Source organism: Oncorhynchus gorbuscha, linkage group LG14 (genome assembly GCF_021184085.1).
Source record: "Oncorhynchus gorbuscha isolate QuinsamMale2020 ecotype Even-year linkage group LG14, OgorEven_v1.0, whole genome shotgun sequence".
Classification (NCBI taxonomy): Eukaryota; Metazoa; Chordata; class Actinopteri; order Salmoniformes; family Salmonidae; genus Oncorhynchus; species Oncorhynchus gorbuscha.
Genome location: NC_060186.1, coordinates 1,586,615 through 1,601,945, shown reverse-complemented (window position 1 = coordinate 1,601,945; position 15,331 = coordinate 1,586,615). Strand labels below are relative to the sequence as shown.

The 15,331-nt window shown below is 44.4% G+C and overlaps 1 protein-coding gene across 1 annotated transcript; it reads right to left on the bottom strand.

Moving 5' to 3' along the window:
• Nucleotides 1-1,093: 1,093 nt before the first annotated feature.
• On the bottom strand, nt 1,094-13,179 carry LOC123995729. The gene is made up of 6 exons (XM_046299398.1): nt 13,054-13,179; nt 12,806-12,919; nt 7,006-7,292; nt 6,699-6,797; nt 4,854-4,932; nt 1,094-1,365 (listed from the first exon to the last, which is right to left on the bottom strand). Exons 1-6 carry the CDS (start codon nt 13,141-13,143, stop codon nt 1,354-1,356), a joined length of 681 nt encoding a protein of 226 aa, XP_046155354.1. The 5' UTR covers nt 13,144-13,179; the 3' UTR covers nt 1,094-1,353.
• Nucleotides 13,180-15,331: the final 2,152 nt, after the last annotated feature.

The following is a 15,331-nucleotide window of genomic DNA, read 5'->3' as shown; positions in this document are numbered from 1 at the left end:
ACAGGTATAATGAACACTGAACAGGTGTAATGAACACTGAACAGGTGTAATGAACACTGAACAGGTGTAATGAACACTGAACAGGTGTAATGAACACTGAACAGGTGTAATGAACACTGAACAGGTGTAATGAACAGGTGTAATGAACACTGAACAGGTGTAATGAACAGGTGTAATGAACACTGAACAGGTGTAATGAACAGGTGTAATGAACACTGAACAGGTGTAATGAACACTGAACAGGTGTAATGAACAGGTGTAATGAACACTGAACAGGTGTAATGAACACTGAACAGGTGTAATGAACACTGAACAGGTGTAATGAACACTTAAACATTTAAAAAAATATATATATATATCCAACTATTACAGAGAGAGAGAGAGGGACAGAGACAGAGACAGAGAGAGAGGGACAGAGAGACAGAGACAGAGACAGAAAGAGACAGAGAGAGACAGAGAGAGACAGAGAGACAGAGAGACAGAGAGACAGAGAGACAGAGAGACAGAGAGACAGAGAGACAGAGAGACAGAGAGAGAGAGAGAGAGAGAGAGAGAGAGAGAGAGAGAGAGAGAGAGTCCTGTCCATCTACCACTCAGTAATATAGGATCAGAGCAGTGCTAAGGTATGAAAACACTGGTATAGACACACATATGCACAAATTCAAACATACACCTTACATGCTTACGCACGTACAGTGCGGCAAAAAAGTATTTAGTCAGCCACCAATTGTGCAAGTTCTCCCACTTAAAAAGATGAGAGAGGCCTGTAATGTTCATCATAGGTACACTTCAACTATGACAGACAAAATGAGGGGAAGAAAATCCAGAAAATCACATTGTAGGATTTTTTATGAATATATTTGCTAAATTTGGGTGGGAAAAAAGTATTTGAATGGAGCATTTAAATATTTACCCACTGCTAGTGGGGCAACCTTAGCTTTTTCTGATTGGTCAATTCTTGGAACCAATACCATCTGTTTAGTGGCTAGCCAGAGCATTTCTTCTGATTGTGGTAGAGCACAGCAATGTGATTGGCTGTGTAATATTCACATTCCAATACCCATATAGAAAATACAGATCAACAGTTCACACATTTTCATTCTTTGATTTTATTACCTAAATGTTATTTATTTTATTGTAGCTCCTTTGTTGACAATAATTAAATGTGTTATTAGATGTGTACATTCATTGTGTTATTGCATTAATACAGTTTAAACAGTAGATATTTGGGGGAAGTTACTAACATAAAAGCAGAATATTGGAATATGTCTGACAAGAGGAACAGTCCTGCCCAGTGTGAAAACCAACACACAGCCTTACACACTCAGCTCCCTGTATTCTACAGCTGCACTGCTACAGCTTCACCTGGAGGGGGCGACAGAAACAACCAGATTTAAGGGACAGGACAAACAAGACCAATGACAGACAACACATCTTATCTGAAAGGCTCTCTTGACATAGCTGTCCCAATAGAGTCACTATGAACCAAAAACTGACTGGCCATGGGACATTTTGGGGACAGATGGGCCAGTCCATCTTTAAGCACAGTGGGCTGGCCTAAATTGGGTGTTTGCAAAGAACAACTGTTTTGGGAGAGGGTGGGGGGGGTAGTGTGTATGAAAATACATGTAAATGTTGAAAAGAGAAACAGTCACATTATCAATCATCACAGATCACTGCACCTGTACATAGCCCATCTGTAAATAGCCAATCCAACTACCTCGTCCCCATACTGTATTTATTTATTTATCTTGATTCTTTGCACCCCAGTATCTCTACTTCCACATTCATCTTTTGCACATCTATCACTCCAGTGTTTAATTGTTATATTGTAATTACTTTGCCACCATGGCCTACTTATTGCCTTACCTCCCTTATCTTACCTCATTTGCACACACTGTATATAGACTTTTGTACTGAATTATTGACTGTACGTTTGTTTATTCCAAGTGTAACTCTGTGTTGTTGTATGTGTCGAACTGCTTTGCTTTATCTTGGCCAGGTCGCAGTTGTAAATGAGAACTTGTTCTCAACTAGCCTACCTGGTTAAATAAAGGTGTTCTCAACTAGCCTACCTGGTTAAATAAAGGTGTTCTCAACTAGCCTACCTGGTTAAATAAAGGTGTTCTCAACTAGCCTACTGTCACGCCTTGGTCATTGTATCTTGTGTTTGTTATATGTTTGGTTAGGCCAGGGTGTGACATGGGTTTATATGTTGTTATTTCGTATTGGGTTTGTATTAATTGGGAGTGTGTATTATTAGGGGTGTGTCTAGTTAGGCTGGGCTGCCTGAGGCGATTCCTAATTGGAGTCAGCTGATTCTAGTTGTCTCGGATTGGGAACCGTATTTAGGTAGCTTGAGTGCGCGTTGTATTTCGTGGGTGATTGTACCTGTCTTTGTGTTAGTCACCAGATAGGCTGTATTAGTTTCATTCGTTTGTTGTTTTCTTCTTCGTTATTTCATGTACTGTATTAGCTTCATTAAAAGTCATGAGTAACCTACACGCTGCATTTCGGTCTGACTTTCTACAAACAACAGACGAAGATCATTACAGAATCACCCACCACGATTCACAGACCGAGCAGCGTGTGAACTGGCAGGAGCTAAAGGAGGACGCTATGGATTATACGACGTGGGAAGAAATCGACAGGTGGGCGGCCGACCCAGAGCGAGTGCAGGAGCCCGCCTGGGATTCCCTACAGCAATGCGAAGAGGGCTATACACGGATGGAATCGAGAAGGAAAGCATTGCTATACAGAGCGAAAACTGAAGGTAACAGGGGAAAGCACAGAGAGAGAGTGGCTGAGTCAGGAAACAGACCTGAGCCTACTCTCCCTGTTAATCGTGAAGAGCAGTTGCAATGGGAGAGAATGCATCATTTGGAGATTTGGACATGGGAGGAGGAATTAGACGGTCAAGGACCCTGGGAGCAGCCGGGAGAATATCGCCATCCCAAGGAGGAAATAGAGGCAGCTAAAGCGGAGAGGCGTATGTATGAGGAGGCAGCACGGCGACGCGGTTGGAAACCGGAAAGTCACCCCCAAAAAATATTGGGGGGGCTAAAAGGGAGAATAGTTATGCCAGGTAGGAAACCTCACAGCATACTCCCTGTGCTCACCGTTGGGCTAGAGAGACCGGGCAGGCACCGTGTTATGCTATGGAGCGCACAGATGAGGTGTTTCCAGTGCGGGTGCAGAGCCAGCTGCGACACATACCAGCCCTTCCTATTGGCCGGGCTAGAGTGGGCATCGAGCCAGGTAAGCTTGGGCAGGCTCGGTGCTCTAGAGCTCCAGTGCGCCTGCACGGTCCGGTCTATCCAGAGCCACCTCTACACACCAGTCCTCCGGTAGCAGCTCCCCGCACCAGGCTTCCTGTGCGTGTCCTCGCGCCAGTACCACCAGTTCCAGCACCACGCACCAGGCCTCCAGTGCGCCTCGCCTGTTCAGCGCAGCCAGTGCTTTTCTCCCTTCCTGCGCTGCCGGAGTCTCCTGTCTGTCCAGCGCCACCAGTGCTCCCAGTCGGCCCAGCGCGTCCAGTGCGCATCGCCTGTTCAGCACAGCCAGTGCTTTTCTCCCCTCCTGTGATGTTGGAGTCTCCCGCCTGTTCAGCTCAGCCAGAGCCTTTCTCCTCTCCTGCGCTGCCGGAGTCTCCTGTCTGCCCAGCGCCGCCAGTCGGCCCAGCGTCACCAGTCTGCCAGGATCCGCCAGAAGTGCCAGTCTGCCAGGATCCGCCAGAAGTGCCAGTCTGCCAAGATCTTCTAGATCGGCCAGACAACCTGAATCATCCAGGTCCACCAGCCAGCCAGGATTTACCGGAGCCTACTACCTGCCTGAGCTTCCTCTCAGTACTGAGCTTCCTCTCAGTACTAGGCTCCCTCTCTGTACTGGGCTCCCTCTCTGTCCCGGGCTGCCCCTCTATCCCGAGTTGCCCCTCTGTCCCGAGCTGCCCCTCTGTCCCGAGCTGCCCCTCTGTCCCGAGCTGCCCCTCTGTCCCGAGCTGCCCCTCTGTCCCGAGCTGCCCCTCTGTCCCGAGCTGCCCCTCTGTCCCGAGCTGCTCCTCTGTCCCGAGCTGCCCCTCTGTCCCGAGCTGCCCCTCAGTTATGTGGGGATCAGGGTGAGGACTATTAGGCCATGGTCGGCGGAGAAGGTGGATTATCCTAGGACGCGAAGGGGAGGAACTAGGACATTTATGGAGTGGGGTCCACGTCCCGAGCCAGAACCGCCACCATGGACAGACGCCCACCCGGACCCTCCCTATGCTCTTGAGGTGCGTCCCGGAGTCCGCACCTTAGGGGGGGGGGTTCTGTCACGCCTTGGTCATTGTATCTTGTGTTTGTTATATGTTTGGTTAGGCCAGGGTGTGACATGGGTTTATATGTTGTTATTTTGTATTGGGTTTGTATTAATTGGGAGTGTGTATTATTAGGGGTGTGTCTAGTTAGGCTGGGCTGCCTGAGGCGATTCCTAATTGGAGTCAGCTGATTCTAGTTGTCTCGGATTGGGAACCGTATTTAGGTAGCCTGAGTGCGCGTTGTATTTCGTGGGTGATTGTACCTGTCTTAGTGTTAGTCACCAGATAGGCTGTATTAGTTTCATTCGTTTGTTGTTTTCTTCTTCCGTTATTTCATGTACCGTATTAGCTTCATTAAAAGTCATGAGTAACCTACACGCTGCATTTCGGTCTGACGTTCTACAAACAACAGACGAAGATCATTACACCTACCTGGTTAAATAAAGGTGTTCTCAACTAGACTACCTGGTTAAATAAAGGTGAAATAAAATATAATTTTTTTCACAATCCTCAACTGATTTCAATACAAGATAAACATGTCATATATAAATATGTCACTCACCCTAACGTCAGGACCAGACTCCACAGACCACAGGTTGGGTTGGTCCTCCTCTTCCTCCTCGTCACCAGTGGGAAACCAGCTAGGATAATATTATACAGACGGATTAGATTACATCAGATATTCACTGATTTATTGATTTGATATTTAAAGTATTAGGACTCTCCAGCCAGAGACAACATTATATATGACCTCAGGTATATTACTCTGTCAACTAGTAACACAGAGATGAACATCACAGAGACATTAAACATTAATACAGAGATGAACATCACAGAGACATTAACACAGAGATGAACATCACAGAGACATTAATACAGAGATGAACATCACAGAGACATTAAACATTAATACAGAGATGAACATCACAGAGATATTTAACATTAATACAGAGATGGACATCACAGAGATATTTAACATTAATACAGAGATGAACATCACAGAGACATTAAACATGAATACAGAGATGAACATCACAGAGACATTAAACATTAATACAGAGATGAACATCACAGAGATATTTAACATTAACACAGAGATGAACATCACAGAGATATTTAACATTAACACAGAGATGAACATCACAGAGACATTAAACATGAATACAGATATGAACATCGCAGAGCGATTAAACATTAATACAGAGATGAACATCACAGAGACATTAAACATGAATACAGAGGTGAACATCACAGAGACATTAAACATGAATACAGAGGTGAACATCACAGAGACATTAACACAGAGATGAACATCACAGAGACATTTAACATTAATTCAGAGTAAGACATTCTCACAACCTCCCTGAAACCATAGTAAGATGTTCTCAGAACCTCCGTGGAACCATAGTAAGACGTTCTCAGAACCTCCCTGGAACCATAGTAAGATGTTCTCAGAACCTCCCTGGAACCATAGTAAGACGTTCTCAGAACCTCCCTGGAACCATAGTTAGACGTTCTCAGAACCTCCCTGGAACCATAGTTAGATGTTATCAGAACCTCCCTGGAACCATAGTTAGACGTTCTCAGAACCTCCCTGGAACCATAGTTAGACGTTCTCAGAACCTCCCTGGAACCATAGTTAGACGTTCTCAGAACCTCAGAACCTCCCTGGAACCATAGTTATATGTTCTCAGAACCTCCCTGGAACCATAGTAGGACGTTCTCAGAACCTCCCTGGAACCATAGTTAGACGTTCACAGAACCTCCCTGGAACCATAGTAAAACGTTCTCAGAAACCTCCCTGCAACCTAAAACTTAACGTTCCCAGAACAGGCCAACTCTTCACTTCCGTTTTCAGAACGTTTAAAAAATGCTCAGTTTTACCAGGCAGTAAAGTTATGGTTTCCTCCCAAGAACCAATGGTAAACCAATGGTAAACCAAAAATGCTAGCTGGGATTCCACTTCTTGTACTCCATGTCATATGCCAAGTTATGTTGACAAGGAGTAGAATGTTACCACAAAATAGACTGGTACCCAGGCTAAGAAGATCCCGTAGGGTTCAGAGTCTGTTTTGAGAGGGAGACCTGGCAAGACTTGTTTAGCAGGACCATGCTAACTGTAGAATTAGATAGCAGGACAAGGCTAACTGTAAATTTGATTAGCAGGACCAGGCTAACTGTAGAATTAGATAGCAGGATAAGGCTAACTGTAAATTTGATTAGCAGGACCAGGCTAACTGTAGAATTAGATAGCAGGACAAGGCTAACTGTAAACTTGATTAGCAGGACCAGGCTAACTGTAAACTTGATTAGCAGGACCAGGCTAATTGTAAACATAGATAGCAGGACCATGCTAACAGCATTCGTAAGTTAGGCTAACTGTAGACCAAAGTTAGGCTAACTGCACCTGGAGGTGAAGAGAGCCTTCTCATTGATCATCTGGACTCTGAAGATGTTGACAGCCTTATAGACGTCTATCACATCCTGGTACTTCTCCAGTAGATGCCTGGAGAGAGAGACAGGATAGAAAATAGTCACTCCACAATATCACCACATTTGACAAGATTAAACACAACAATGTCGATTTCAGACACTATGAACTTCCATTGGCAATCAATGTCATCAATATCAATCACCATACCTCATATCATCAATATCAATCAGCATATATTATATTGTATCAGTTGTATTACATTATAATCTCCTCAATATACCTGTAATATGTCCCAGACTCATCCTTCTGGTTCCTCTGGTCTGGCTTCATGTCATCTCCCCCCCACTGGTAGCAGGGACAGGGGAAGAGGTTTAGCCAGGGGTAGAGGCAGGGGCTGGGGTCTGGTCTTGTCCTCTCTCCCAGGGGCAGGTTCTGTGCCAGGTAAGGTCTGAGCAGGGCTCTGGGCAGCAGAGATACCAGCCAGTAAATGGGCTCCTCATTCACAATGTCATGGAAGTTCTGGAGGTACTGACGCACAGCTGCAGAGGGCTGGATGGAGGACAGGTTCTGTAGGCAGGAGGAGGAGATGGAGGAGATGGAGGAGGAATAGAGACAGGGAGTTTACTGTGTGGTTATGGAAAACCTGGAGGTACTGACGCATGGCTACAGAGGGCTGGATGGAGGACAGGTTCTGTAGGCAGGAGAAAGAGGAAAAGGAGGAGGAGATGGAGGAGGAATAGAGACAGGGAGTTTACTGTGTGCTTATGGCTAAGCTTAGCCGAATACATTTCAACTCAGTTTCACAGTTCCTGACATTTAATAAAAGTTAAAAATCCATGTCTCAGGATCACCACTTTATTTTAAGAATGTGAAATGTCAGCATAATAGTAGAGAGAATGATTTATTTCAGCTTTTATTTATTTCATCACATTCCCAGTAAGTCAGAAATGTACATACACTCAATTAGTATTTGGTAGCATTGCCTATAAATTGTTTAACTTGGGTCAAACATTTTGGTTAGCCTTCCACAAGCTTCCCACAAGTAGGTGGGTCAATTTTGGTCCAGTCCTCCTGATAGAGCTGGTGTTACTGAGTCAGGTTGGTATGCCTCATTGCTCGCACACACTTTTTCAGTTCTGCCCACAAATCTTCTATGGGATTGAGGTCAGCGCTTTGTGATGGCCATTCCAATACCTTGACTTTGTTGTCCTTTAGCCATTTTGCCACAACTTTGGAAGTATTCCTGGGGTCATTGTCCATTTGGAAGACCCATTTGCAACCAAGCTTCAACTTCCTGACTGATGTCTTGAGATAGTGCTTCAATATATCCACATAATTGTCCTGCCTCATGATTGCATCTATTTTGTGAAGTGCACCAGTCCCTCCTGCATGTCATAAATAAATACGTCTCTCAAGCTAACATCAGGTCCAGACTCCACAGACCAGAGGTTGGGTTGGTGCAAAGGGTGATGCTGCCACCCCCGTGCTTCAAGGTTGGGATGGTGTTCTTTGGCTTGCAAGCCTCCCCCTTTTTCCTCCAAACATAATGATCGTCATTATGGCCAAACAGTTCTATTTTGGGGTTTCTCAAATATCCTGTAAATTAAATCCTCCCTGTCATGTTGTCAGGCACCAAATGTTCTTAAAGGAAACTCTGAAGTGCCTTATTGATTATATGAAGATGTTTTAATATTCCCAGATGACTGGAAACCAGCTATAAACTGTAATGTTAAAAGACCTTGAACTGAATGAAGTAAAGGGAGTCAAAAAGGGAAAAGATAGAAGATATTATTGATTTACATTTTGGGGTGTGTCTAAGTACACCAAAACTTGGGTAGCCGAACTTGAAATTAACCAAAACAAAAAAGTTAAATATGAGTAAGGGAACACCCCCCTGAAATGGACAAAAATGAATGGGAAGTCATTGGCACTGGACAAACCATATACACGGTGTCCAATACTACTCAATTCGGCGTCGTTTCATTCAAAGTTGATTGCAAATGCCATATGGCAAATGCCAGGTGTAACACTTTAAAAATCCAACAGGTGGCGAGCGCGCTCCACCGTGGTTTTTCATATTGGAAATGTAAGTCAACATCCAAAAGTAACATTTTTAAAAAGTGAAAAAAATTCTAAAACTTATCACCACCTTAAAAAAGTGCTTTCTGGACCGTTTTCCCGAAATTCTTTTGATTTTTGTGTCAATTACACATATTTAAGAACTGTATCAACATATTTTATTATCATCATTTTTTAATTTAAAAAAAATGTACTTGTGCATGAGGCACATGTTTTCTCAATTTGCAATATGATTTCATAGGAAGTCAAAAGTCAAAAATAGCAAAAATTTTGAAAAACTTCACACACCCTTAAAAAAGTGCTTTCTGGACCATTTTTCAAAATTCTTTCCAATTTTGTGTCAATTACACATGTATAAGAACTGTATCAACATACTTTAGCCATATATTTTTTTTACGTTTTTTTTTTTTTACTTGTGCATAAGGTATATATTTTGTCCATTTGTAATATGATTTCATAGGAAGTCAAAAGTCACTTTTTGGGGGCCAAATGCCATAAGAACTTTGACATGCTCAAAAATCCTGCAGAAATGCAAAACTGACTGGCCTGATGAACACAGGATGGCCGGGCAGTGATCGTTGCTCCTTTCCATCGCTCGTTGGGGTTGATTTCAGAATGTCTCTTTGGTGATGGTACCTCACTGTTTAAACATATTGCAAATGGACAATAGTCACCAGCAAGTCACTGTCCATCAGTCAATTAGATATCATTCTGACACATTACATTACATTTAAGTCATTTAGCAGACGCTCTTATCCAGAGTGACTTACAAATTGGTGCATTCACCTTATGACATCCAGTGGAACAGCCACTTTACAATAGTGCATCTAAATCTTTTAAGGGGGGGGGGTGAGAAGGATTACTTTATCCTATCCTAGGATGACACCAAACTGATACAAACTGACACCAAACCCACTTTTTCCAACTCACGTAGTAGCCAACTATCACATACTTCAGAGTTGGACCAAAATTCACAACGCCTTCTGTTCAAACCATAATAAAAACTTTTAAAACGTAGTAACGTTCTACCTGCGGGTCCAGTTCTGATGTTATGTGTAGGCCTAGCTGAGGCGACCCCGAATCCCAAGTTTCGGCTCAATAGGTAATTTGGTGCCCGAGCAAGACTCGGTGGTGCTGAAAATCCACTTTTTCCATGCCTTGCTACGGGGTCCTTGAATGAGCAATCGGACAGAAACGTTGGGGTCCGTCTATATGGGCCGAGGCGGTCGCAATGCACCTAGTCTTGCGACTCTGGGACATTTCTAAATGTCGTCATTTTCGTGATGCAAAAATGAATTGAAGTTATTGCAAATGTACGAGGCTCTGTTTCTCGTTCTGTGAACCTTCTAGAGCCACGTAACCCGCCACGCACTATCGACCTGAGGTCTAGAACGGGTTTCTAAAGTTTCGGAACTCTAGGTCTGACGGTTCTTTAAAAGTTCCAACAAGGTTAACTATGCAGACAGTGTATTTCTTTACGCACCCCAATATGTCCATCCTTCCAAGCTGTGTGTGTGATTTTGTTTTTCTTTGAAATTTTACGGGAAAAATGACTGATTTACAGTTCATGGGGGTTGCCTAATCACACATATGAAGTTTTGGAAAGATCGGACTTTTTTAACCCCTCGAAACAGCCGCCGGGAGACACCAATTATGGCACGTCCGGTTGGCACAGGAAGCTATAAGTCAACACATATCCTCATTGGGGTATGCTTTTACAGAATCCTGAGTTTTAGGTCTTTACATTAAGAACTGACTGATTTACACAGGGTTGAATGCACTATTTCTATCAAACTGCAGGCAGGGTATGGATATACACTTTTAGGGTGATTTTAACCACTTCCGGTTGCTCCAGGAAGCTTAGAATCAACACAGGTAGACCTCATACTGGCTTGATGGACTGTTATTAAAGACAGGTTCATACGGCATTCATAACCCATATAGACTTCAGGTTGAATTTAGGGGTGCAGGCAATGTATTCCTATGGGGAGAGAAGTCAATGCAAACTGTTTGATGTGAACAACTTCTTCTAACTGTTAAGGGTTAATGCAACATGGTCAATGTTAGTCTTGCACGGACCGGGAGTACCTCAGGAACGTATCAGAGGTCGAATTGTGCTTCTCACCCTAACGGTTCTCTCACTGTCACCCAAAAGCAAATGACGTTGAGGGGCAGGCTTCATTTTGGGCCTACTTTTCTCATGGTCGCTTCGCTCAGACCGAGCGAGCTACGGTCAAGCGGGGTATCTCGTTGAACTTGTCACTGTCTGGAGACTATGGTGATGCCATTTTTTGTGTTGATTTCAGAATGCCATTTTGGTGATGGTCCCTCTCCGTTTAAACATATTGCAAATGTACAAAAGTCAACTAGCAAGTCAGTGTCCATCAGTCAATTAGATGTCATTCTGACACCAAACTGATACCAATTGACACCAAACCCACTTTTTACAACTCATTTAGAAGCCAACTATCACATATTTAAGAGCAGGCCCATAATTCACAGCGCCTTCAGTTTAAAACATAATAAAAACGTAAAATACATAGTTACGTTCTAGCTGCGGGTCCAGTTCGGACATTATGTGTAGGCCTATGTGAGTCGACCCCAAATCCTGAGTTTCGGCCCGATAGGTAATTCTGTGCCCGAGCAAGACCCTAATTGGTGCTGAAAATCCACTTTTTTCCATGCCTTGCTACGGGGTCCTTGACTGAGCTATCGGACAGAAACATTGAAGGTCCATCTCTATGGGCTGAGCCGGTTTCAATGCACCTAGTCTTGCATCTCTGAGACTTTTCTAAATGTCGTCATTTTCGTAATGGTCAAAATGAATTGAAGTCATTGCAAATGTACGAGGCTGTTTCTCGGTCCGAGAACCTTCTAGAGCCACCTAACTCACCACGCACTATCAACCTGAGGTCTAGAACAGGTTTCTAAAGTTTCAGAACTCTAGGTCTGACGGTTCATTTTTAGCTCGAACAAAGGTAACTATTGCAGGCACTGTCTCTACGCACCCCAATCGGTCCCTCCTGCCAAGCTGTGTGTGGGAAAAATGACTGATTTACAGTTCAGGGGGGTTGCCTAATCACACATATGAATATTTGGAAAGATCTGACTTTTTAACCCTTCGAAACAGCCCCTGTGACACCAATTATGGCACTTCCGGTTGGCACAGGAAGCTATAAATAAACTCATATCCTGATTGGGGTATGCCTTTACAGACTCCTGAGTTTTAAGTCTTTACGTTAAGAACTGAGTTATTTACGGAGGGTTTAGTGAGTGTGTGTTATTTTAGAAAATCACAGAAATCTCGCAGAGCTATGCAGCACACTTTAAAAAGATTCATATGAACACCCTGCAACTGGATCTGTAACTGTTTTTTAAACTATTTTTGAACATCACCAATTTGACATTGTACGATTTCTCGTAAACAACGATAGATAAATGTCTGGTTATTTTTTTATTGACACCGTAGGTTCCTTTACTTTGACGTGAAGTGCAAAAATTATTGCTCTATTTTCATTTTGGACCTTTAATCCCAGAAATATGGCCATAACTCAAAAACCGTTGAGGCCTAGATGCCATCTTGTTCGGGGCCAATTGCCCATTATGCCAAACCTATGCTCACCAAGTTTCGGCTTGAGAAATATTTTCCGTTTAGGAAATAAGGACACGTCGTGATTCGTGATGTTTTGTACATTTGCAATATGATTGCTTTTGCCCTCTTGCGGGATTTACCGGGACAGCGGAAAAATGACCAAAATTGGATTATTCTTGTTTGGTTTTTGGAATTGATAAATCTAGTTGAATTTTCTTGCTATAAATCCTCTTAAATTATATATTAATATATATTATCTTAAATTGTATAAATAGATATATTATCTTAAATGATATATTATGATATAGTATCTTAAGTTGTATATATATATATATATTATCTAACATTTTATATTAAGATATATTATCTTAAATTGTATATTAAGGGTGATTGTTTAACAGCTTCCTACCAGGTGTGGTGGAGTTTGGATCTGGGCCTTCTTCAGTGACTCCTGGTAGCGTTGATGTGTTCTCTGGAGAAACATCATGATGTCTGGAGGACCCTGGACTGTTCTGATCAGCACCTGGCCCACACACACATTTACACTGTTATACAGAGCAACTTATCTTAAGATAGCTAGGGACGACAACCACGTATCACAGTCATAGTAAGTAAATCTTTGAGGTATTCGTTTTATTTAATGTATTTTCTTTTCACCCGCAGCATGGTGATGACTCTGTCCAGGTATAGCACCTCCTGGTGGCAGAAGTCAGCATAGCAGCGGGCAGGCAGACGTCTGGAATACATCCCTCTGAGGAAGGCTGAGTCGAGGATCTCATCTGCTACTCTTTCACTGGTCTCCCACAGGACGTCATAAATACTCACCTCTTCAACCAGCTCTGGGGGAGGGAGGGAGGGAGGGACTCTGAGCACATTTTCAATTGACTATTACAAGACACAAAATCATACAGTCACTTATTCACCAAACTTAATCAGTGTTTCATCTAGAAATACATGTTTCACATAAAAATGTAAATGCTTTTCACAATGCAACCCACTCTTTACTTTAGATATGATTCTCTTCTCATTTGTTAAAATACATTTTACTATCACTCTAATATTTGCCATTTGTGTAGCAAAGTGTTGGTATGTAACCTCAGTGGGAATCAAACCCACAGCTCTGGTGTTGCTGGTGCCATGCGCATACGAACTGAGCCACACAAGACACTATATTACATAAGTGCAATTAAAATACATTTAATGATTACAATAGAGGTGGAAGATGTATGATGGCCGTCCCCTTGAGCATACCGCCTCCTTCAGGCCATGGATGAGGCATGCAATGACATCAATCCAGAACTATGTCAGGCTTGGATTTGTCATGCCAAAAGGTTTTTCCGCAGGTGCATGAACAATGAGGACATTCACTGTGACGTGGATGAGAACCTATGGTCAGATACTCCAGACAGGCTTGATGCTAACTGGTGCCTTTGTCACGCCCTGGTCAAAGTATTTTGTGTTTAGCTTCATTTATTTGGTCAGGCCAGGGTGTGACATGAGTTTTGTATTGTGGTGTGTATGTAGTGGGATTGTAGCTTAGTGGGGTGTTCTAGGCAAGTCTATGGCTGTCTGAAGTGGTTCTCAATCAGAGGCAGGTGTTTATCGTTGTCTCTGATTGGGAACCATATTTAGGCAGCCATATTCTTTGGTTGGGTTGTGGGTGATTGTCCTGAGTGTCTTGATGTCCTTTGTTAGTTGACACAAGTATAGGCTGTTTTCGTTTCGTTTATTGTTTTGTAGGGTTTTTTGTATTGATTCGTGTTACGTTTGTCTGATTAAACATGGATCGCAATCTACACGCTGCAGTTTGGTCCGACTCTCCTTCACCACATGAAAACCGTTACAGAATCACCCACCACAGGACCAAGCAGCGTGTCAACAGGCAGGAGCAGCCCAAAGAGGAGAAGCGCAATAAGGATTTCTGGACATGGGAGGAAATCCTCGACGGGAGAGGACCCTGGGCTAAACCAGGGAGTGTAGCCACCCAAAGGTGGAACAAGTGGAGGCAACGAGGAGAGCAGAGTCAGCCAGAGAGAGGCCGGCGATATGAGGGAACACGGTTGGCAAGGAAGCCCGGGAGTCAGCCCCAAAAATGTATTGGGGGGGTGGCTCACAGGGAGTATGGCTACGCCAGGTAGGAGACCTGCGCAAACTCCCTGTGCTTACCGGGGGGCTAGAGAGACCGGGCAGGCACCGTGTTATGCAGTGGTGCGCACGGTGTCCCCAGTGCGGGTGCATAGCCCGGTGCGGTATATTCCAGCTTCGTGTATCGGCCGGGCTAGATGGAGCGTCGAGCCAAATGCCATGAAGCCGGCTCGACGCATCTGGTCTCCAGTGCGTCTCCTTGGGCCGGCTTACTTGGCACCAGCCTTGCGCTCGGTGTCTCCGGTTTGCCTGCATAGCCCAGTGCGGGCTATTCCACCTTGCCGCACAGGCAGGGCGACCGAGATTATTCAACCAGGTAAGGTTGGGCAGGCTCGGTGCTCAAGAGCTCCAGTGCGCCTGCACGGTCCGGTCTATCCAGTACCACCTCCACACCCAGCCCTCCGGTAGCAGCTCCCCGCACCAGGCTTCCTGTGCGTGTCCTCGGTCCAGTACCACCAGTGCCAGCACCACGCATCAGGCCTACAGTGCGCCTCGCCTCTCCTGCGCTGTCGGAGTCTCCCGCCTCTCCAGCGCTGTCGGAGCCTTTCTCCTCTCCTGCGCTACCGGAGTCTCCTGTTTGTTCAGCGCAGCCAGAGCTGCCAGCCTGCATGGAGCAGTCAGAGTTGCCAGCCTGCATGGAGCAGTCAGAGCTGCCAGCCTGCATGGAGCAGTCAGAGCTGCCAGCCTGCATGGAGCAGTCAGAGCTGCCAGCCTGCATGGAGCAGTCAGAGCTGCCAGCCTGCATGGAGCAGTCAGAGCTGCCAGTCTGCATGGAGCAGCCAGAGCTATC